Genomic DNA, 21061 nt, shown 5'->3' with positions numbered 1-21061 from the left:
GCCTATTTCCAAGTACAGGTAAGAAACAAAAAATACTATGCAGTTGAAGAAAAATACTGCTGTGTGTTGCGTAGGGTATTGCTGTTTCTCGCGATTATACCCTGTGAACTAGAGATCAGACAAATCTACAGCACAATTGAGGGTGGTTCTTTTCCCTTATGGTGTTCCCTTTTGGATTTTTGGCTTACTTGTTTTTCCTAGCCAGCCCCCCTAGTTAAAGGGTGGCTTGGGACGTTGAACCTCAAGGTTTCATGATGGAGGCCCAGAAGAAGGTACAATATTTTCCAGGTTATGGTGAATTGTGCATATATACCATTCGTTCCCATAGTCCACTTCTCAGCATTGTCGAAATGTGTATCTCCTCCCAGGCCTTCTCCAGGTGCAAATGCATGGGCTAGAGTCCCTCGAGGCCCATCAAATGGATAGGAATCCCCGTGATCTAGACATATGGGGCAAAATGCCAACAGGATTTAGTCCTTCTAGCAAATTTTGAGGGGTACATAATATCACAGGGAATGGATAACTTTTTGAATAGCATTGGTATTTCTCATACAAATAGATTTACTTTTCAATATTCATTTTTTATAAGAGGAATCTCACATACCAGTGAGTGATCTATTAAAATAATAAAAGCAATATTTTGTATTTTAAAGATAGTAAGCATTAAAAATTAAAAAAAAATGTTCTTTCGTTATTGTATTTGTTGCACTATTAATTGGCACATGGCCAACTATAGACTATGACCATGCTGCAGATTACAAAAGGAGAGAGGCAGATGGTTATTCAGCCACCATCTTATCCACTCACTGGACTGTGAACACATGTTGGCAGAGTGATTTCAATGTATTATTTAGGGGGTGGCAGTGAGGGAGGGACAAATTAGGAGTTTGGGATTAACATATACACATTTCTATGTATAAAATAGGTAACTGACAATGAACTACTATATCACACAGGGAACTATACTCAACATTTTTGAGTATAGTATAATAACCTATAAGGGGGAAAAATCTGAAAAAGAACATATATATATATATATATGAATTACTTTGCTGTACAACTAAAACTAACACAACATTGTATATCATGTATATGTAAAAAAAATTGCTAACAAAAAAACAAAACAAAAATACGATCTGGCTAAGACGATGATAGTAAATTGGACAAGCGTGTGCTTTCTGTTTGTATAGCCCAATATATTTTAAGGACATGTCAAAAGAAGAAAGAAAATTTCTCTGTAATTTTACTATACTTTCATGCATAAAACTCCTGAAAGCAACAGAAGTATTTATAAAATTGCAGCTTTTAAAGCTTAATAGGCTTTTGTTTTAGTATCTATATTTACTTAAAAGTTCATTACAAAATAATAGGAAAGGAGGAAGAATAAAATGAAGGATATTATAGAATACATTTCACAGATTTTCAGGATTTTTGTGAGAATACCTTGTTTTATTTAAAACCAACAAAACAAAGTTCTGGTGTGCCATTCCCCAAGTTTCAGGGCTGCTACTGCTGCTAAGTCACTTCAGTCGTGTCCGACTCTGTGTGACCCCATAGACGGCAGCCCACCAGGCTCCCCCGTCCCTGGGATTCTCCAGGCAAGAACACTGGAGTGGGTTGCCATTTCCTTCTCCAATGCATAAAAGTGAAAAGTGAAAGGGAATTCGCTCAGTCGTGTCCGACTCTTAGCGACCCCATGGACTGCAGCCTACCAGGCTCCTCCGCCCATGGGATTTTCCAGGCAAGAGTACTGGAGTGGGGTGCCATTGCCTTCTCCGCAAGTTTCAGGGCAGTGTTGTTTAATCAGTACATGCCCTGAGGTCCTGGTTAAATGGCAGCAGAGTGCCCAGTCCACTTGTTTTAGGGAACAGAGCCAGCTTGAAAGATCAAGAGAGAGCCAGATGTTAACTCTGTCACCCCCAAATCTGCCCCAAGCCACACCACCCTGCTGCTTCCCTGGGGGTGGCCTTGACCCTGTGGGAGGGTCGAGACCTACCATGGGCCAGTCACCCCAGGGCCACCTCTGAAGGGCTCCGGCTCAGGACTTGCTTGGTCCTCTCTCCCAGCTTCTATGCATGTCTCTCCCCAGTGACATCAGATTAAAATCAGGATAAAGACTTTAAAGAGGACACTTAGAAAGGTTATCTGTGGAGGGAAAGAGGTGGGGATACTCACCTTGACTCTGAGAAAGCTGAGAGGGAAAGGACTTAAACGGCCTTTCCTTCATTTACTTCTAGACCCGTTTCTCTGAAACAGGGGCAAGTGAGGGACGGAGTGTTGCAGGCTGGTGGCAGGCCTGGCAACTCCACCAACAGGCGTCTGAAGTGTGGGCCAGACAGCAGCGGCAGCCGCCCTCCTAACCTCCACTGCCCAGGAAAGCTGCAGGAGCTCTGTGGGACTGACCCTTAGAGAGGATTCAGAGGGGCAGATCCTTGGCTAATATGAAGGGGAGTGATGGACACCATCATGGGGCTGGGGTGAGGTCAGAGGGCCTCCCAGCCATAGAGGAGCTAAACCTGACAGAACTCGTCCCTGACGGGGCAATGCCACAGCGAAAATGGGCTATGCCAAGTCCATTCTGTAGCTCAGCATGTGGAGAACTCCCCTGGCTCTGTTTTCTGACTAAATAAAGGTCATGACTTTGCCGTTATCTTGGCCTCTGCCCTTCACAGTTCTGAGAAGGAGCGTGCTGGTCACATGGATTAAACATTGTATGAGGAAAAGTACTGAAATATTTTTCCTCTGGAGTAATAGACAAAATCCAGGAAGCACCACAGTACCTCCGGTTTCAAAAGAGATCATAATGTCTGCTTCGCCCGCATTGATTCTGACAAAGTTCAGAGGGACGGCGCTGCTCCAGGCCCGCAGGGCCATCTCCATGGCTCTGTCCACTTCCGCAGGGGTCATGGAAGGGGTGTATTTGGATATTCTGTCAATACAGAAGCAACACGTTTTCCTTTTAACAAGTGGTCCTAAGTGAGGAAAGTGAAAGTTATGTCTAGTTCATATTGAAAATAAAAATAGTGATAAAAATAGTGACCATAAATCTACAATTTATAGGTTTTTCTCCAAATTAATAATTCTTATTTTGCTTTCATCTTTATTACATTACTGAAACATGCTAACTTAAGAAAAATGAAGGGGGTGAAATGAAAAATTTGAGATTTCTGATGCTGAAACAGTTTGACTTTTGTTGTTATTATACATCACTAATTGGAAAGAATAATACCTGTGTAACTTTATGAGTAGCTAGAAGTCCATTTTTTCTAAAGCGGTTTTAATTGAGAAGGAATCTTTTTCCCCTAAAGAGACCAAAATTTTTCAATTGTAAAAAATAAAGACAAAGAGTTTTGAGGTTTTGCAAATTCTTACTCAAAGACAAGCAGGTTTTCCCCAGGGCCATGGGGGAATGTTTTTTCTTAAAATAATGTACATCTTAAAAGAGGAAGTGCTAGCTTGTCACAAGGATGCTCACTTGGGCTGAAAAAGGCTCAAGTCTTTCTTTCATCAAGTCCTGCTCTGACAATGACATTGGAAGGCATAAAAGTATAGAGCTTTTTGGATACAGTGGGTAGAGACAGTTGGTGTTTTTCTAGGACGTGCCACTCTGGAACCCAAGGGCTGGGGATTCTAAGCTGCCATAAAGGAAGGGTGGAAGTAAGGAATTGAAACCTGGGGGAACTTGGGCTCAGGTTGAATAGTGGGGGTGAGTTAGAAGTGAATAAATTTAGAAGTGAATTCCGTAAATGCCCACATTGAGAGCCAGACACATACTCTACCTTCTCCAGGTCCTAGCCCTGGCCCTTGCACATAATAGGTGCTTAGCAAACACTTGCTAAATGGATGAACTAATGAATAAAAGCTAGTGTTTTTTAGGGCCTACTCAGTTGTTCTCAAAGTTTAGGACCTGTGATAACAACTCAGAAAGCTTGTTAAACACACAAGTGTATCAAGAAATTTGCATTTTAACAAGTGTCCCAGGCTATTCTGATGCAGGTGGTGCAGTCTCAGACAGAAATCAACAGTAGTTGTCCCAGAGGCTCCAAAGGAGGGGACCATGTCCCACAGAGAGGAGGGGAAATAGCCAAACCCAGCAACTGAGAGGGAAGGAATAAGATCTCTCACTCCAGTAACTGGGTCCAAGAGGAGGCAGCTAGAGTGTCCAGAGGGGGAACCAGGACTCTTAAAGGGACCAGTTAGTGTTTTCCGAATTTGCCACTCCCACAGCATAATATGAATCTGTGATTTGTCATGGCTTTGTATAGTTAGCATCCCCAAATTCTCTCATATTGTAGATAAGTTATCCATCCCCACATAGTGGCCTGTGAGTGCTGGGCTGGAGAAAACAGGCATGGAGAAGGGGTGGACCAGAAAGGAAGAGCACGTGGACAGAGGTCCTTGCCAAGAGGGTCTAGAGATCGATACAGCAGCAGTGATGACAGCCAACGTTCTGGGAACACACGCTAAGGGCTGGACCGGTTCCAGGCACTTTTCAATGTGGAATGCCCAGTAACCCTCACAGCTACCTTCAGAGGTAATAGTATCACTCTATGTTTCATGCGTAGTCAGGAACTGAGCCCAGTTCTTCATGGCTCCAAAGTTTATGCACATAAGCACTAGGCTATATTTCATCTTTTTCAGTCCTCTGCATGCTAAGTTGCTTCAGTCTGTCCTACTCTGTGGGACCCTATGGACTGTAGCCCACCAGGCTCCTCTGTCCATGGGATTCTCCAGGCAAGAAGACTGGGGTGGGTTGCCATGCCCTCCTCCCGAGGATCTTCTCAACTTAGGGACTGAGCCCCCATCTCTTACGTCTACCTGCTTTGGCAGGAGGGCTCTTTACCACTGCCACCACCTGGGGAGCCCTTTCAGTCCTCTGTGTGTATGTCAGTCGCTCAGTCCTGTCCAAGTCTCTGTGACCTGACGAACTATAGCCCAGCAGGCTTCTCTGTCCATGGAAATCTCCAGGCAAGAATACTGGAGTGGATTGCCGTTCCCTTCCTCCAAAGGCTCTTCCTGACCCAGGGATCGAACCCTGGTCTCCTGCATCGCAGGCACATTCTTTACCGTTTGAGCTACAGGGAAATCCTTTCAGTCCTCTGGGCTATGTTGAAAGAAGTTATTCTGAGATCCAGTAGCTTCACAGAGCTAAGGTAGTCTCTGGTTTCTTTTTTTTTTTGGAGAAGGGGAGGGGAGGAGAAGGCGAGTTGTTCAGGAGGAAGTGGATGGTCAGTGTGGGTGTGTTGAGGGGTTTTGGGGACTGCCCAGAGAATATTACCACAAGAATACTATACTTCAAATCCCAAGTTAGCTTGTCTTTGCTGTGCGTAATCACAGACTATGGCTTCCCAGGTGGCGCTAGTGGTAAAGAACCCGCCAGCCAATGCAGGAGACAAAAGAGAAGTGGGTTTGATCCCTGCGCCGAGAAGATCCCCCGGAGAAGGGCGTGGAAACCGCTATTCTTGCCTAGACAATCCCATGGCTAGAGGAACCTGGTGGGTTATAGTCCATGGGGTTGCAAGGAGTCGGACACGACTGAAGTGATTTAGCACAAACGTAATCATAGACGATGTGCTAGGAAATGTTTACAGTTTAGGAAATGTTTAGGAAAGTTTACACAGTTTAGGAAAACTTCCTATGACACAGTTTAGGAGATGATGGGAAAGATTTCATGAGTTTATATAAAAATTTCCTTTCTTACCTCGTAATCTCGTGGGTGCTCTGTTTCTTTTAGGTGTTCCCCCCCCCCCCCCCCCCCCCCCCCCCCCCCCCCCCGCCAAGAAAGATCTTTGAGGCATTCTTAAACTGAGGCAGAAACTAATAGCTGTATTCAGAGTGCCACCTTATGGACTCAGAGGCTCATAGCAACTAACAGAGGAATCATCTGATCTCTGCTTGGGTTGGGCCCTCAGCGGTCACAAGGAGTCACCAGACTGCTGGGGCAGTGTAACAGCTGGCTCTGTAGCCAGCCCCCTCCCCGTGCTGGGTTTGCTGATCACCGTGTTAGAAACACTCTTCACTACGGCTAACTTCAGCTACCAGCCTGCCACCAGCGAACCTGGTAGGACTAGATGTTGGGACTAGATGAGCCGCAGCAGGTCATTTCCATCACACAGATAAGACCTGTAACTCACCTCCCCAACAGAACATCGATAACAGTAAAATGCACTGTAATAATTAGGAAGAGCCACGGTCGGTCTATCTGAGGTGGACTGAGTGGGAAGGAAGCCAGCATTGGCCCCGCAAATGGATGCGGGCTGCGGGGTTGGAGTTCAGGCCTGAGACTCCCAAGCACAGTGCGGGGTCGGTTCTGGCTGGATGAGTCCCCTTGGCTGATGCAGAATCCTTGTTCCCCCTCCGGCAGGAAGAAACGGGAGGATGGCCGGGGTGGGGGGGGTGCAGGTGCTGGGTCAGGCGCGGATGTCACGGGCCATCCCTGGGTGACCTTGTAGCTCCTCCACATGCTGTCACAGCTCTCTGCTTAGACTTGTGATTTTACATCTCTCACCCGGAGCTGCGGCTATTTGCATGTATTTCTCCCCAAAAGGCGAGGGAAAGTGATGTACTTACCTTTTACCTCCAGAACTGAATGCCTATGGCAGACATTTAACAAATTGCCAATAAATTATTTTTGGAATTAATAAAAATTAATTTATTAGGTGAGCTTTACTTCTAATTTAGAAGATTATTTTAAGAAAGCTGGTTGGTACCATCAGGTTTTAAATGTTAGGCAAGATTCATTTTCTATATGGAAAAACGTGTTGTCTCTAAACTGGTAAAATTGTTATACCTAAAGTGGCCACTCATTATGACAATCTCGAAGTCATGTTTTCTCGTGAATTCTCGTGTCTAAGGAGTAGACCAAAAAGTTCTCATTCTCTCTTATGATTGGGACGAGTCATGATTTTTATACACATCAGAAGGAAGATACTTTTAAAAGAAAAGAAGGAGAGGGAGGCTATTTCTTTCTGAATTTGGAAAGACTCGATCTCATTACCTGTATGTCAAAGTATTTTTTTTCCATTTGGGTTCACCTGGGAAGAGGCGATAGTTGGCCACGTCGGGAACTCCACAGCGAGGCCTCTTGATCACGTCCATGGTAGCTCGGTCTAACTTCCCGGTGACTCGGAGGCCGAAGAACTCCTGCAGCTCCTTAATCTTTTTAACCGTGGAATTGCCTCCTCTTGCAACCATCTCCCCAATCTGGGGCCCTCCTTTCTTTGTGTAATACTTGTCAAGGTACGCCTGAAACGGAGAGGCAGGCTGACGTCTACAGCACAAGCTCTGAGCAACACTCATGCTCAGGTAAGACAGGACAGTATTCTTGTTATGCTAAAGACAGTCTGCACAGCATTTGCCACTTTTGGAAAAAAAAAAAATTAGATGTATTTGCATAGATAAAGCTTAGATAGATAAGTCCAAGTTATTAACAACAATTATCTTTGGGAGGTGGGATTTTAGATTTTTTTATTTGCATGCATTTTGTGCTTTTTCTACAATGACCTGCTATTTTAAGAGGGAAAAAAAATTAGAAAGAAAATAATGTGAACATTTTCCCCACAGCCCATTTATTTGTATTGAAGTCTTTACCAATTTGCAAAATAAAGACTATCCTATTTCTCTGTAAGCAACTATCAGTGTTGCCTTTTCATTGTACCCTATGTAAGATCAGTGAGTTCTTAGCTCTGTGAGGCCTCATAGTGCCGTCTCTCCTTTTATGTGAAGCAGTAGGTGTCAATCTGTTTCCTGGCTGAGACTTTTAAATAATTCAGGTGTGTGGGATATATGGGGTGTTTTTCAAGGGGCAGGTTTTCTAGGACTGACTCTTTGTCCCTTGAAGCAAATATTAGAAAATTAGTCATAAATATAATGTTTTCATTTGCGTTTAAAGGCTTAAAACCCCTAATATATCACTCAAAACACTCTGTATGAGTTCTTAGGTGAAGTGAATAACGTAGTCATGCAAATGCAGGTTTAATGTGTTCTGTTGTCCTAGGAGTTTCATCCACCCAACTTGTTTCAGGAAAACAGAAAGCAGCTAAAGATTTATATCTGTATTTTATTAAACATAAATGTTTATATGTTATAAGGTGTTTGTTGTATATAAATAATATTATTTGTATATCATATGAACTATATTCAGAAACTGTGTTTTATTATGTTCTATATAAACTATGTGTATTATTCATTTTCGTTAAATATATTTATGTATAAATAATAAAATATTGGAAGTAATCTTAATATCTAACAATAGGGAATGTGTTAGATACATTATTATATATTGATATGAAATAATACTAGGCCTCTGCTAATATCACGTTTTTGGAAAATATTTAGTGGCATGTATAATGATTCAATATAATGGCAATACACTGAGAAGAGCAGAAGTGAAATCTTTATACAGATTATAATCACAATTTCATACATAAACCAAATCATATAACGTATATGTATTTCGTTCATGTTTATTACATCTGTATGTTAATATATCAATAATAATGTTAGCATGTATATTAACATTTAAAGTTAACACACTAATCAATGCATTGGTAATTAGCACATATAATTTAATACAGTGAACATAAGTAACATAAATAATGGAAGGAAATATGTCTGAATATTAATCTTGCTTCTCTCTGAGTTATAAAATTATGGGTGACAATTTGTCTTTATCCTTTCCTATATCCCAAAGATTTCTTGTGTCAACATAAGCTGTAATTGTTAAGCAAAAAGTGAAAAGGAGTAAGACTCACTTGTTTAGACAAGGTGCTCTGTGTCCTTCCTGTGGGCTCAAACAGCCCTTAGTCCTTGGCCTGCTTGTGAGCAGACCTCACTTCCCTGGTGGTTGTTCTTGGTAAAATCTTAGTGAGATGAGAACCCAAGAGGAGAAAAAGGGTGAGGGAGCCCTGGAACCCAGGAGAGGTGCCCTGAACAGAGGTGTGACTATTTGCTTTCATTTCCGTGTCTCATTAAGCTATCCGATATGCACATTTATGTTTCTTTTTTTTCTAATTCTTTTGGCAAGATGACTTTGATTCTCTGAGCTATTCTGTTTGCTCAAGCAGATGCTGTAGTCATACAAGGCTCGTGGTGAGTCTGAATTACACTCTTTAGAGGTGACCTCTGTGTGGAGCTCTGTGCTCCATATATTCTGAGGCTGTTTAAATTTCAAATATTTTGTTTCCTGTTAGAGTATGTGTTACAGTTACATTCTAAACTCTGACTTTCATTTCACAAAATATAGTCCCATAAGAAGATGCTTTGGCCACCAGCTGCGAAGAACTGATTCATTTGAAAAGACCTTGATGCTGGGAAAGATTGAAAGCAGAAGGGGACGACAGAGGATGAGATGGTTGGATGGCATCACCAGCTCACTGGACATGCGTTTGAGTAGACTATGGGAGGTGGTGATGGACAGGGAGGCCTGGCGTGCTGCAGCCCATGCGATTGCAGAGAGTCAGACATGACTGAGCGACTAAACTGAACTGAAGAAGATGCTTACTATGCATTAAGTGAAAAGGGATTTATCACTATTATTATTATAGTACAAGCCAAGTTTGTAAATAGAAATATGTGCATATGAATACACACAGACATACAGTGATAAACTAGGATGAGGTGAGGAAGTGGGTGGGAGCTGCCAAAAACAGTGATCCAGAAAAATAATATCAAATGCAATATTTTTGGGAAAAAACTTAAAAAGACAAAAAAATTCATGGTGGAAAAAATATTAAAATTTTAAATAAAGATAGGATCTAACCTTCAGCAGTCCTTTGTCCTAGTCCCAGCCCTGAGTCATAGAAAGTATTTTGAAAAATACAGACTAAGGGATTAACAGTTCTGATATGTTGGTGATGGAATTAAGAATAATACTTTTAAAATCATATATGTTATATATATATATGTTTGCTATGAACGTATAGCAATAAAATTTTTACAATAAAATGGTTCTTCTTAAAAATGCGCACAAGAGGCTAGGCCTGCAGCTCAAGAAGTTTAAGGCCAGTGATAGTAAACAGGATGCAAACCATCTTCGATGAAGTAAAGGTAGAATCAGAAACGATTTCTCCTTAGAGCACGAGGACTGGTTGCTGAAGTGAGCGGGTGAGTTGCTCCCCGCTGGGTGCTCCCGCAGGACGCGGCTCCTACACGAGGAAGCACCGGCCGCTGTGCACACAGTCCACGGCCTTCTCATCACTCCCACCCGGGGGCCTCACGGTCCTCCCTGCTGGGCATGATGATGCCTTCACAGCTACGGCTGTGGCCTGACCCAGTTCCAGACACAGGGTGGATGTTCAGTTACAATTTGAGGTCCTATCCTTTAGGCAAAATATAGCAAATATGCTTCTTTGAAGAATTATCAGGTGTTCCGAGGTACAGAGAGGCCAATGTTTTCTGTGCACTTTATTGCTAAAATTACCGACGAGGTTACCGATGAGGTTACTGACGAGGTTTTAGCATGCTCTCCAGAGTCAAAATGTTCAGTTAGGCACAAAGGTGCACACTTAGATTTGTGTGTTCTGTTCTAACACTTGCGTGCTGTTGGCTCAGCTCTTGGTTGTGGGATCATCTGGGCCAAGGATTTGAGGCTTCCCCAGAACTGTCCTACATGCCTCCACCTCCTCATCCCCACTGGTAAAACCACAGGAGCCTGCTGCTGGTGTTTGGGTGATCCTCTTTCCAGAAATTAGAATAGCAGAGGCCTGGAGAACAGGCCCAGAAGCTCTCATCCCGCCCAGCTCTTACTGAGTGTGCCTTCCGAGTGTCCCTCCCAGGAGGAAGGAGCTTAAAGCTCAGATTTAAGTGCTCCTCAAGAGAAGGTGAAGTTCAAGTTCATCAAGTTCTTCTTGATGAAGACATCAAGATATGATGTCTTCAACATTTCTTTCTGTTTTGGCAAAGTCACAGAAATGCAACTGTGTGAATTTTCATCTGTGTGATAAATCCTAGGTTCTAAAAAGTGTGGGCAATTCCTGTAATTTCTTTTGGTGTCAGTTTTCTCATCTATGAGATGGGTTCAGTGTCTAGCCTTCCCACACCAAGGTGAGGATCCAATGAGATGCTCAGTGTGAAAATGCTTTGAAATATATCGAAAGACTTTAACATGTTCATATCCTTTTACTCATTAATTCCACTTCTGGAAATCTATCCTGAAAAAATAATCCTTTAAATTAAGCTGATGTACAAAGATGTTCACAGAAATCTTATTCACATGGAAATATTCCATGTATCCAACTATATAAATGGAACAAATTATAGCTCACTTATTTTCTGAAATATTTGTCACTTTTAAACATGATGTTTATGGATATATAAACATTAAAATTTTATTATGATTTAATAATACAAAAAAGAAGGAACCAAAATTTGAGTATAATGGTAATTTTAAAATATCTTTATGCACAGAAAGTAAAAGGGTAGTAAAGGCACCTGAATTTAACAATCTGTATTTGGAAGTTTTTTTAGTTTCTTCAACTTTTAAGTTCATAATGCTGCTTGCTGCTGCTGCTGCTAAGTCGCTTCAGTCGTGTCCGACTGTGCGACCCCATGGACAGCAGCCCACCAGGCTCCTCTGTCCATGGATTCTCTAGGCAAGAATACTGGTGTGGGTTGCCATTGCCTTCTCCATAAGTTCATAATAATGTGATAATAAAAGCTTCTATTATTTTAAGGACAAATTAACAGCCTGTATTAAATGTCATATTGATATTACTATTTAAAAACAAACAAACAATAGGCTAAAACTCTGGATGATGAGACTAATTATTTCATCATTTTCTAAGCCTTTGTGATAAATAGCCAATAAGAATTGAAAAGATACAAGTGGGCATGAAATAAATCAATTACAAACCTGTTTATCTTTTCAAGAATAGACTATTGTGTTCCTGGAGGAAGAAGTGACTAGCACTTGGAAACATTTCCTGCCTGGAGTTCCCAGGCACAGGGAACCGTTTGCCCGCTCTTGGTGAGCGATCGAGAGAGAAGCGAGCAGGGTGGAGGCCCAGGCCCCGGTATGTGCTGGCCTGACTCTGGACTCAGCGGTGTCCTCCTGCAATCTGGCCTGCTGCCCCGGCTGCTGCATTCATACTCTTTCCTCTGCTTTGACAGCTCTGTCTCCAGATCTTCACACGACCAAGAAGTTCAGGTCCACATAGTTCTTTACAGAGTTCAGGTTCATTGCAAATATCCCCTCCTCAGAGAAGCCTTCCTGGACTACTCAGGTGAGAATGCCCCTCTCCCCCTCCAGGGCCCTAGTAACTCTCTATCATCCTGGTAAATTTATTTTTTAATATCACATGGACACTTATTGATTGCCTGGCTTGTCTCCTCCCAGCTCTTCCCACTCCTCCGTCATGCCCATGTCAGTGCTGGAAGAATAGGAACTTTACTTGTTTTGTTCACTGATGTTTCTCCACTGCTTAGGACAAACCCTGGCACATAGCATAGTAAGTGAAAGGGTGAAAGTGAAAGTTGCTCAGTCGTATCCGACTCTTTGCGACCCATGGACTATACAGTCCATGGAATTCTCCAGGCCAGAATACTGGAGTGGGTAGCATTTCCCTCCTCCAGGGGATCTTCCTGACCCAGGGATAAATTCAGGTCTCCTGCATTGCAGGGGCATTCTTTACCAGCTGAGCCACCAGGAAAGCCCAAGAAAACCAGAATGGGTAGCCTATCTCTTCTCCAGCGGATCTTCCCGACTGAGGAATCGAACCGGGGTCTCCTGCATTGCAGGCGGATTCTTTTACCAACTGAGCTATCAGGGAAGCCATTCAATAAATAATTGGTAAATGAATAAACTTAAGCTGTTTTATGAAATAAGTCTATTTTCATGTCATTTCATTTGTTGTATTGTTGCCTGAGTTGTTAGCTATTTCTTTAAACTATAAGGTGGGACAGTAATTCTTTCTAGTCATTGGGATGCACGTAGGAGGTTTGCCTAGATCATACCAGCCTGCTGAAGAGTGATACCCTTTCCTTCCTTCCTAGCTGACGCCTAGGGCCCCTGCAGGCAGGAGAAGGCCTGTTTGCCAGGTGTCAACAAGTTTCCTTGATCCTCGGTAGAAGGTCTTTCAAAGTATGTCGTAAGGGAAACTGAAGGGGGCTGACTTGCTTTGGAGAGAAAGGGTAAGGGGTCACTGTGAAAGTTACTCAGTCGTGTCTGACTCTGCAACCCCATGGATTGTAGCCCTCCAGGTTCCTCTGTTCACGGGATTTCCCAGGCCATTCCCTTCTCTGGGGAATCTTCCCCACCCAGGGATCAAACCCAGGTCTTCCACACTGCAGGCAGATTCTTTACCATCTGAGTCACCAGAGAAGCCCCAGGGGGTCACTAGAGACCCCTAACATTCCAAGAACACCTAATTCTTTCCTAATACTCTTAGCAAGGACAGATTTCTTTCAAGGCTGGCTGGCCTTATTCCTGCATAGACCACTATGGGGTCAGTTAACTGTTTTCTGAAAGGTCCGATAATTAATATTTTCTGTTTCATCACGTGATTTCCACCATTGCGGTACAAATGCAGAAGATGATTTGTAAACAAACAAGGGTGGCCGGTTTGGGCCCGACGACCATAGCTTATCTGAACCTGGACAAAACCATGGTTTTTCAGCCACCAGATCAGTTCTAACCTCAGTATGACACTCCTTCTGGAGGTCCAGTGGCATGAAACTGGGTAAGCGACAATCACATGTCAGGAGAAGGGAGGCAAAGGCTGGTGGCAAAATACGACTGGAAATAGACCCAGGTAATATTCTGAGATATGTTATTTAGAATTTAGTTCGTCTGAAAGTGGTTTCAAATCAAAGAACGTTCAACTCGACTGCTCTGTACTCGGCACCCACTGTGCTGTTTATACGGAGAGCTGATATTCAAAACATTGAACGACCGGTGTGGCAGGGGGACTGATCAGTTAGAAAGCAAGAGTGGCATGAGCCATCAGTAGGGCCACGCGGTGTGTACAGAAGAAGCAGCCCACGAGTGTAGCCTGGCAGGTAGGAAAGCAATCCCCAGCAGGGCTGCAATCACAAGTATGCTGTCTTTGTGACAGATACACAAAACAGAGGCCTTGGTGCAAAAACGTCTCACCACACACCTTTCACGAACGTTGGAAATTCCTCCATTGAAGGTTTATTTCTTTAGGCTAAAATTTGACATCTTTATTTTAAATGTAAAAAAAAACAAAAGCAAAAAAATCCCTCCCACCACCCCCACCCCCCCAAAAAAAACACCCAAAAAACGCTTGGAAGCAAATATACATTGAATCACTTTGAATCACTCTTAGTCTTTGAAGGAATTCTGGTATGCTGAATGAATTATTTGTATTCAATCCTTGCCAACAGTCAGTTGGGAGAGATTTTGAAAGAGAAAGATACAGAAAGTGTAAGTAAATAAGGGACTTTGGGAATATGCTTTGGAGAGGAAAGACCTTGGCATGAGAAGTGGGTTGGCCGGTTCGTTTCAAATTTTGATCAAATTTGCCCTGAGTATAAAAGCCATTTTTCTGAAAAATGAACACAGGAAATCTTTCTGTTGTGACTGTTAGGAATCTTAGCACTAAATTTGCAACCCACCTCTACTGTGCAGTGGAGAAGGCGATGGCACCCCACTCCAGTACTCTTGCCTGGAAAATCCCATGGATGGAGGAGCCTGGTGGGCTGCAGTCCATGGGGTCGCTAAGAGTCGGACACGACTGAGCGAGTTCACTTTCACTTTTCACTTTCATGCATTGGAGAAGGAAATGGCAACCCACTCCAGTGTTCTTGCCTGGAGAATCCCAGGGACGGGGGAGCCTGGTGGGCTGCCATCTATGGGGTCGCACAGAGTCAGACACGACTGCAGCCACTTAGCAGCAGCAGCAGCAGCTACTGTGCAAATCTTACACTTTGTTTTTTATTTTTCTTATAGTTTTCCTTCTACGTTGTTCCTCAAACACTTCTTTTGTCTTTCTGTAATGCCTGTATTTTTGCAAGCCCCCTCAAATTCTGTGTGCAGCAAAATATCTGGATAGATATTCATTCCTTTATTTATGCAATCTTGCAACACAGACACTCAGCGTGTACTAGACACCAGTCTTAGCTGAACAGGGAATCGTATCCATCAGGCTTCAGTGGACTTAGAAGATGATTTCAAAACCACAACAGATATTCCTGATTTTCTTATTATTATCCTCTTTAGATTTTCTGGGGCAGGAGGGGGAAGAGGGAATTGTGCAAAGATTCACCAACCTGTGCAAGGCGGTAGTTGTTCCTTGAGGTCCTGGGGGAGGCTGCAGGTAGGGAGGGGGCTGCGGTGGAAAACTTCAGAGCGGTGACGAGGAGGACAGCAAGGCCAGATGCAGGGAGCATCTTCATCTCCTCTTGGTGGATCGGTAATTATAGTAACCCTGGGGGACGCGAGACAGTGCATGTTTGCACTTCAACCTTGAGCTGCTTTTATAGAGTCAAACAGGTCTGGGCCCTCAGAGTAAGGATGATTCATGTCTCAAAAGGTAATTATACAGCTCCTTTCTCCCCTGATGATGGGGTAACACAGTAGGACACAGGAGTCAGGGAAAGCTTCATTCTTTGCCATTTATCAAGTGGCAAAAGGAGGAAAAACAATCACTTTTAATGCATTTTGTCAGCTATTAATAATTCCACGAATTGGAGTAGACATGATTAATCTGAACCCATCTCAAGTGAAACCTTTGATAAGTCTCAATTTGGGGCCTTGTCCATTCTACTTGCAGGAAAGGTAAAGGAATAGAATATACTTTAATTTGTCCTCAGTAATTCTGGGCTCCCCACACGCTCACCCCTATCACCTTCTTCTGCGTTCACTTGGACATTTCTCAGAAACGAATGCCGCTTATAACGATGCTGCTGGGACACGTAAGATCCTGAGTCATCAAGGAAACAGTACATTATTCTGTGCTGACTTAGGTTGCAAGGTACACTGGTAATTGTTAGAAAGCTTTTGAATAAGTTAGCGCAAGAGAGATGTTCTTTGTTAACTGAAATATTAAATTCTGCATTCTCTGTGCATTCTGGTTAACTAGAGTCATCCTCTTGTTCCTGGCTCTGATTTAAATGGATCGTGACTTAAAGATAGCATGCAGAAATGGTGCAAAATCACTTTGGCATCAAATAGAGATTAAATTTCTAGCTGTGTGATTTTGGACAAGTTATGTAACCTCTGAACATCAGTTTGTTTTAATCTGCAAAAGACTAACTAATGCTGTGTGCAAGCTTGTCACATTACAGAGGTAGCAGAGCAGGCAGCATGATGTCTGTGGGCACCACTTGCATCCAGTAGATCTGGGTTCAAATGCTAGTTCTGACACTTGTCCATATGACTTTGAGCAGGTTACTTAATCTTTTTCAGCTATGTAATTTTTCCTGAGAAAACGGGGGAAAATGTGCCTACTTTGAAGAATTGTTATAAAGGAGTAAATCAGGTCTTAACAAAACAGAATGCTCAGTAGACATCAGCTCTTACAAAATAATGTTCATCTTTTTACTTTGATACCAGGCACCAGGTAGGCTTTTAATTAATGTTTTTTGAATATATGTGCCCAGTTGTATCTGACTCTTTGTGATGCCCTGGACAGCAGCATGCCAGGTCCCCTGTCCTTCACCATCTCCTGGAGCTTGCTCATACTCATATCCATTGAGTCAATGATGGCGTCCAACCATCTCATCCTCTGCCACTCCCTTCTCCTCCTGCCTTCAGTCCTTCCTAGCATCAGGGTCTTCTCCAAGGAGTCAGCTCTTCACATCAGGTGGCCACAGTATTGGAGCTTCAACTTCAGCATGAGTCCTCCCAGTGACTATTCAGGGTGGATTTCCTTTAGGATAGCCTGGTTTGACTGATGGATATATGAATGACTCAATCAATGAATCTCAAAATGTAGTTCCTAGACCAGTAGCATAACTATTACTAGGAAACTTGTTGGAAATGTAAATTCTCAGGCCCCACCCAGAATTACTGAATCAGAAACTCTGGGACGGGGGCCCAGGAGATATGTTTTATTAAAAAAATTTTTTTTAAATTATTTATTTATTATTATTATTTTTTACTTTGCAATATTGTATTAGTTTTGCCATACATCAACATGCATCTGCCATGGGTGTACACATGTTCCCAATCCTGAATCCCCCTCCCACCTTCCTCCCCATACCATCCCTCTGGGTCATCCCAGTGCACCAGCCCCAAGCTTCCTGTATCCTGCATGGAACCTGGACTGGCGATTCATTTCTTATATGATATTATACATGTTTCAATGCCATTCTCCCAAATCTTCCTCCCACTCCCTCTCCCACAGAGTCCAAAAGACTGTTCTATACATCTGTGTCTCTTTTGCTGTCTCGCATACAGGGTTGTCATTACCATCTTTTTAAATTCCATATATATGCATTAGTATACTGTATTGGTGTTTTTCTTTCTGGCTTACTTCACTCTGTATAATAAGCTCCAGTTTCATCCCACCTCATTAGAACTGATTCAAATGTATTCTTTTTAATGGCTGAGTAATACTCCATTGTGTATATGTACCACAGCTTTCTTATCCATTCATCTGCTGATGGACATCTAGGTTGCTTCCATGTCCTGGCTATTATACACAGTGCTGTGATGAACACTGGGGTACACATGTAGGAGATACGTTTTAACAAGCTGTGCAGGTTATTCTGATGCATGCTTGGAAAACCATTGGAGTAATTGAGCAAACAGGATTATGAAATATGGGATGAAGTGAACAATATATACAAAATGCCAAAACATCCTGGTCACAGACAGTATACAGTATCACCCTTGCCATCTGCAGCAGTGTGGCATTTCTTGTATTTAAAGTCATTTGTGAAGTCTGTTGCAAATAACTTAACACTAATATTTGTTAGGTGATAGATAAAAATATGTGAATGTCTTACTTAGATTTCAGAATAAGTATGATTAGATTCAAGGTTATTCCTAGGTGATCTCTCTCTCTCTCTCTTGCTCTGTTGCATGGTGATATATTTTCCTACATGAAGAGAAAATAGTGGAGTTACAAGCCGTGTATGGGGGTTTGGTGAATAATCCCGGGTGCTCAATGAGAATGTGTTATACATATGAACATTATCTCTGTCATATGCTGTGAGATACACAAAACATGATCCTCAGAAGAAAAAAGAAAATCACAGATCCAGTAGGCTAGTTCAACTAACTAAATTATATTGTTCCTTGAAGAATGAATGATACAAGTCTCACTTAAGGTTGTTTTACAAATGAATAAATGAACACACACACATATACTCATTGCCACTTTTTGGTCTGAGGAAAGGGAAAGACATTACAATAATCATTCAAAATTTCCATCTATATGTTCTCCTATCTTCTACAGTACTACTTAATACTATAACTTCATAACAGCTGCCACAATTGAAGAACAAAGAATGAATGAGTCCTTGAAACTTCCCTCCGTTTGATCATCTCATTCCCCTGTTTTCTCCCCACACTACTGTTCCAGTTTATCATGATGGTCCAGTGCAGACAGGAAGTGGAGGGATGGCAGCAGGAAATTCTGGACCAATTGAGAGAAAATGCTCTCATTTCCAGAACTCCAAAGAGTTTACAAAATTCCATTTTTGGATACAAATTGAGGAAAATAACTGCTTATAAGGTATGATCTGGGCGTCCCTGGTGGCTCAGATGGTAAAGAATCTGCCTGCAATGCAGGAAACCTGGGTTCGATTCCTGGGTTGGGAAGATGCCCTGGAGAAGGGAATGGCTATCCACTCCAGTATTTTTGCCTGGAGAATTCCATGGACAGAGGAGCCTGGTGGGCCAAAGCCCCTAGGGTCACAAAGAGTCAGACACAACTGATCAACTAATACAAGGTATGATCTAGATATTTCTAGAAGATTCCAGCATCCAGTTTTCATTTGCATGAGCTTAATAAATCTCAATACTCTCAAGTACGACCCTTTGATTGTTAAGAACAAAAGCTGATAATTTCTAGGTATTTTCTCTCTTCACAGAGGAGAAAAAATTTGCTTTCTACCGTTTTTGTGTCAAGTCTAAGTTAAATCCAAATCATTCCAACCTAAAAAGTTCATATCAAAGCAAGTCAAGGACTAAAAGGTAATGAAATGAGAGACCATATCACAGAGAAATGTGGAAAGCACAGTATCTGTAGAAAAATTGGGTGATAAAAATAATATGCAGATTGGAGGCTGATAATCTGTTTCATGTTTACTGATGTTTGGGTTGATTTTTGGGGATCCTGCAGACGTTGTAGAAAGTTTATACAGAACTTAGGTTTCCATATACCACTAATATAAGGGGCTAAGTATTTCAAATTATAGAATAAAGTTCACTGCAAATAATTGCTCTTTTTTAGACTCTCACTGAATTCAATTCCATGGTGTGATCACTCACGTCTGACTCTTTGTGACCCCATGAACTATAGCCCACCAGGTTTCTCTGTCCATGGGATTCTTGCCTTCTCTCTCCAGGCAAGAATACTGGAGTGGGTTGTAATTTCCTATGCTAAGGGATCTTTCCAACCCAGGGATCTAACCCACATCACTTAACTCTCCTGTATTGGCAGGCAGGTTCTTTACCATTAGCACCACCTGGGAAGCCCTTGATTCCATAGGGGTTTTAGTAAATCCTCAGCATTTAGGTTGCTGAGATGGTGCCTGCTGTGCATATGATGAATAATTGTTGAATAAATTACTGCTTGCCCAGTTGACTTACTTAAGGGGTTCTGTTTTTAGACAGACCTAAAATTAAATATTGACTTGGTCACTTTCTAAATGTATTATTAGTTAGTGTTATTAAGTTTCAAGCTATGAAAATCTGTTTGGATAATTCAGTTTTGAAAGGATATCAGGCATCTGAGAGGACTGCCAGGAAGGCTGGCACATCAGGCTGGGAGATCCAGCAGAAATAAGGGCAGCAGAAACGAAAGCCAAGGAGTGCTCTGTGGCTGGGACCCGGGCACCTTACAGCCGGGCACAGGCCCAGCTGACAGTCAAGGCCATGCTGCGGGGCTCTGGTTTCTGATTGTCTTTTTCTCTCTCCCACAGCATTCAGAGTCTTTAATGAGAGATTCTGTTGCTTAGGTTGGGTCAGTGTCTTTACCTTGACGTTCAGGGTCAACGAGCATGTCTCCACATTAAGAGGCAGGACACCTTCCATAGAGATCACTGATTATATATATATATTATGCATATAATGGCAATATCCCCTGGAGAGAAAATTGGTGCTGGGCAAAGAACAAAACATAACCAAACCCAGAAAATGTCTATTACAATCTGTGAACCCTCCTAAACTATCTCCTGCATTGTAAAATCAGGGAGTGGGGTAATATCTATCTCAGATGGATGTTGAGAGGATTAAAATAGCTTATGGAAGCTTAGGATTCAGTCCAATTCTGAAATAGGAGGTTTCAGAATTGCTTTTTGCTATGATTTGCAAAAATTCCCCAGAAATACTGTGATTAATTAATAAACAAATGAACATATGGCGTTTTCTAACTTCTAAGATACCATTGGTTATTGAATTGACCATTGATTAAAATAACAATTATGGGAAAAAAACAAAGCATCACATCATTAAATGTACATATTGATATGCTCTATGTTGTTTAAGTGTGTTTTGTCTGACACTCACTACTAGAATGTAAGCTCCATAAGAATAATGACTCTATATTTTCTCTGCAACAATATCTCTAGTACATAAAACAGTGTCTGGCACAAAATAGGTATTCAGTAAATAGTTGAATAAATGATTGCATGCATGAATGAATGATTGAATGATTAAAGCTAGGAATAAGAAAAATGATTGTCCTCAGAGGGATAAATTTTACTTAACCCATATGGTGAATCAAACCAACGTGTGTAGCATTACCCCAAGGTATTCTTAAACCCTTGTTAGACACCACACTTTGAGCCAAGCACCCTATGTACACTTCCCCCAAAAGTGTAGAACACTCCATTTTTCCGATGAAGACACTTCAGGCTTAGTTAGGGAGGGTGAATAGTTAGTTGGAGTATCCGTAGATGCTAACTGATGGCTCCATGATTTTAATCCAAA

At 42.1% G+C, this 21061-nt stretch overlaps 1 protein-coding gene across 1 annotated transcript in view; it reads right to left on the bottom strand.

The window, feature by feature from the left end:
• The window catches only part of MMP20 (matrix metallopeptidase 20), a 57947-nt gene extending 42593 nt beyond the window's left edge, over window positions 1-15354 (bottom strand). Inside the window, exons 1-4 of the mRNA XM_019974640.2 lie at window positions 15229-15354; window positions 6998-7245; window positions 2781-2929; window positions 314-439 (exon numbers count right to left, since the gene is read on the bottom strand). Of these exons, the coding sequence (XP_019830199.1) occupies window positions 314-439; window positions 2781-2929; window positions 6998-7245; window positions 15229-15354 (649 nt within the window). The remainder of the gene's footprint in view (window positions 1-313; window positions 440-2780; window positions 2930-6997; window positions 7246-15228) is intronic.
• Window positions 15355-21061: the final 5707 nt, after the last annotated feature.

Source organism: Bos indicus, chromosome 15 (assembly GCF_029378745.1).
Source record: "Bos indicus isolate NIAB-ARS_2022 breed Sahiwal x Tharparkar chromosome 15, NIAB-ARS_B.indTharparkar_mat_pri_1.0, whole genome shotgun sequence".
Lineage (NCBI taxonomy): Eukaryota > Metazoa > Chordata > Mammalia > Artiodactyla > Bovidae > Bos > Bos indicus.
This window is presented reverse-complemented; position numbering and strand designations above follow the sequence as displayed.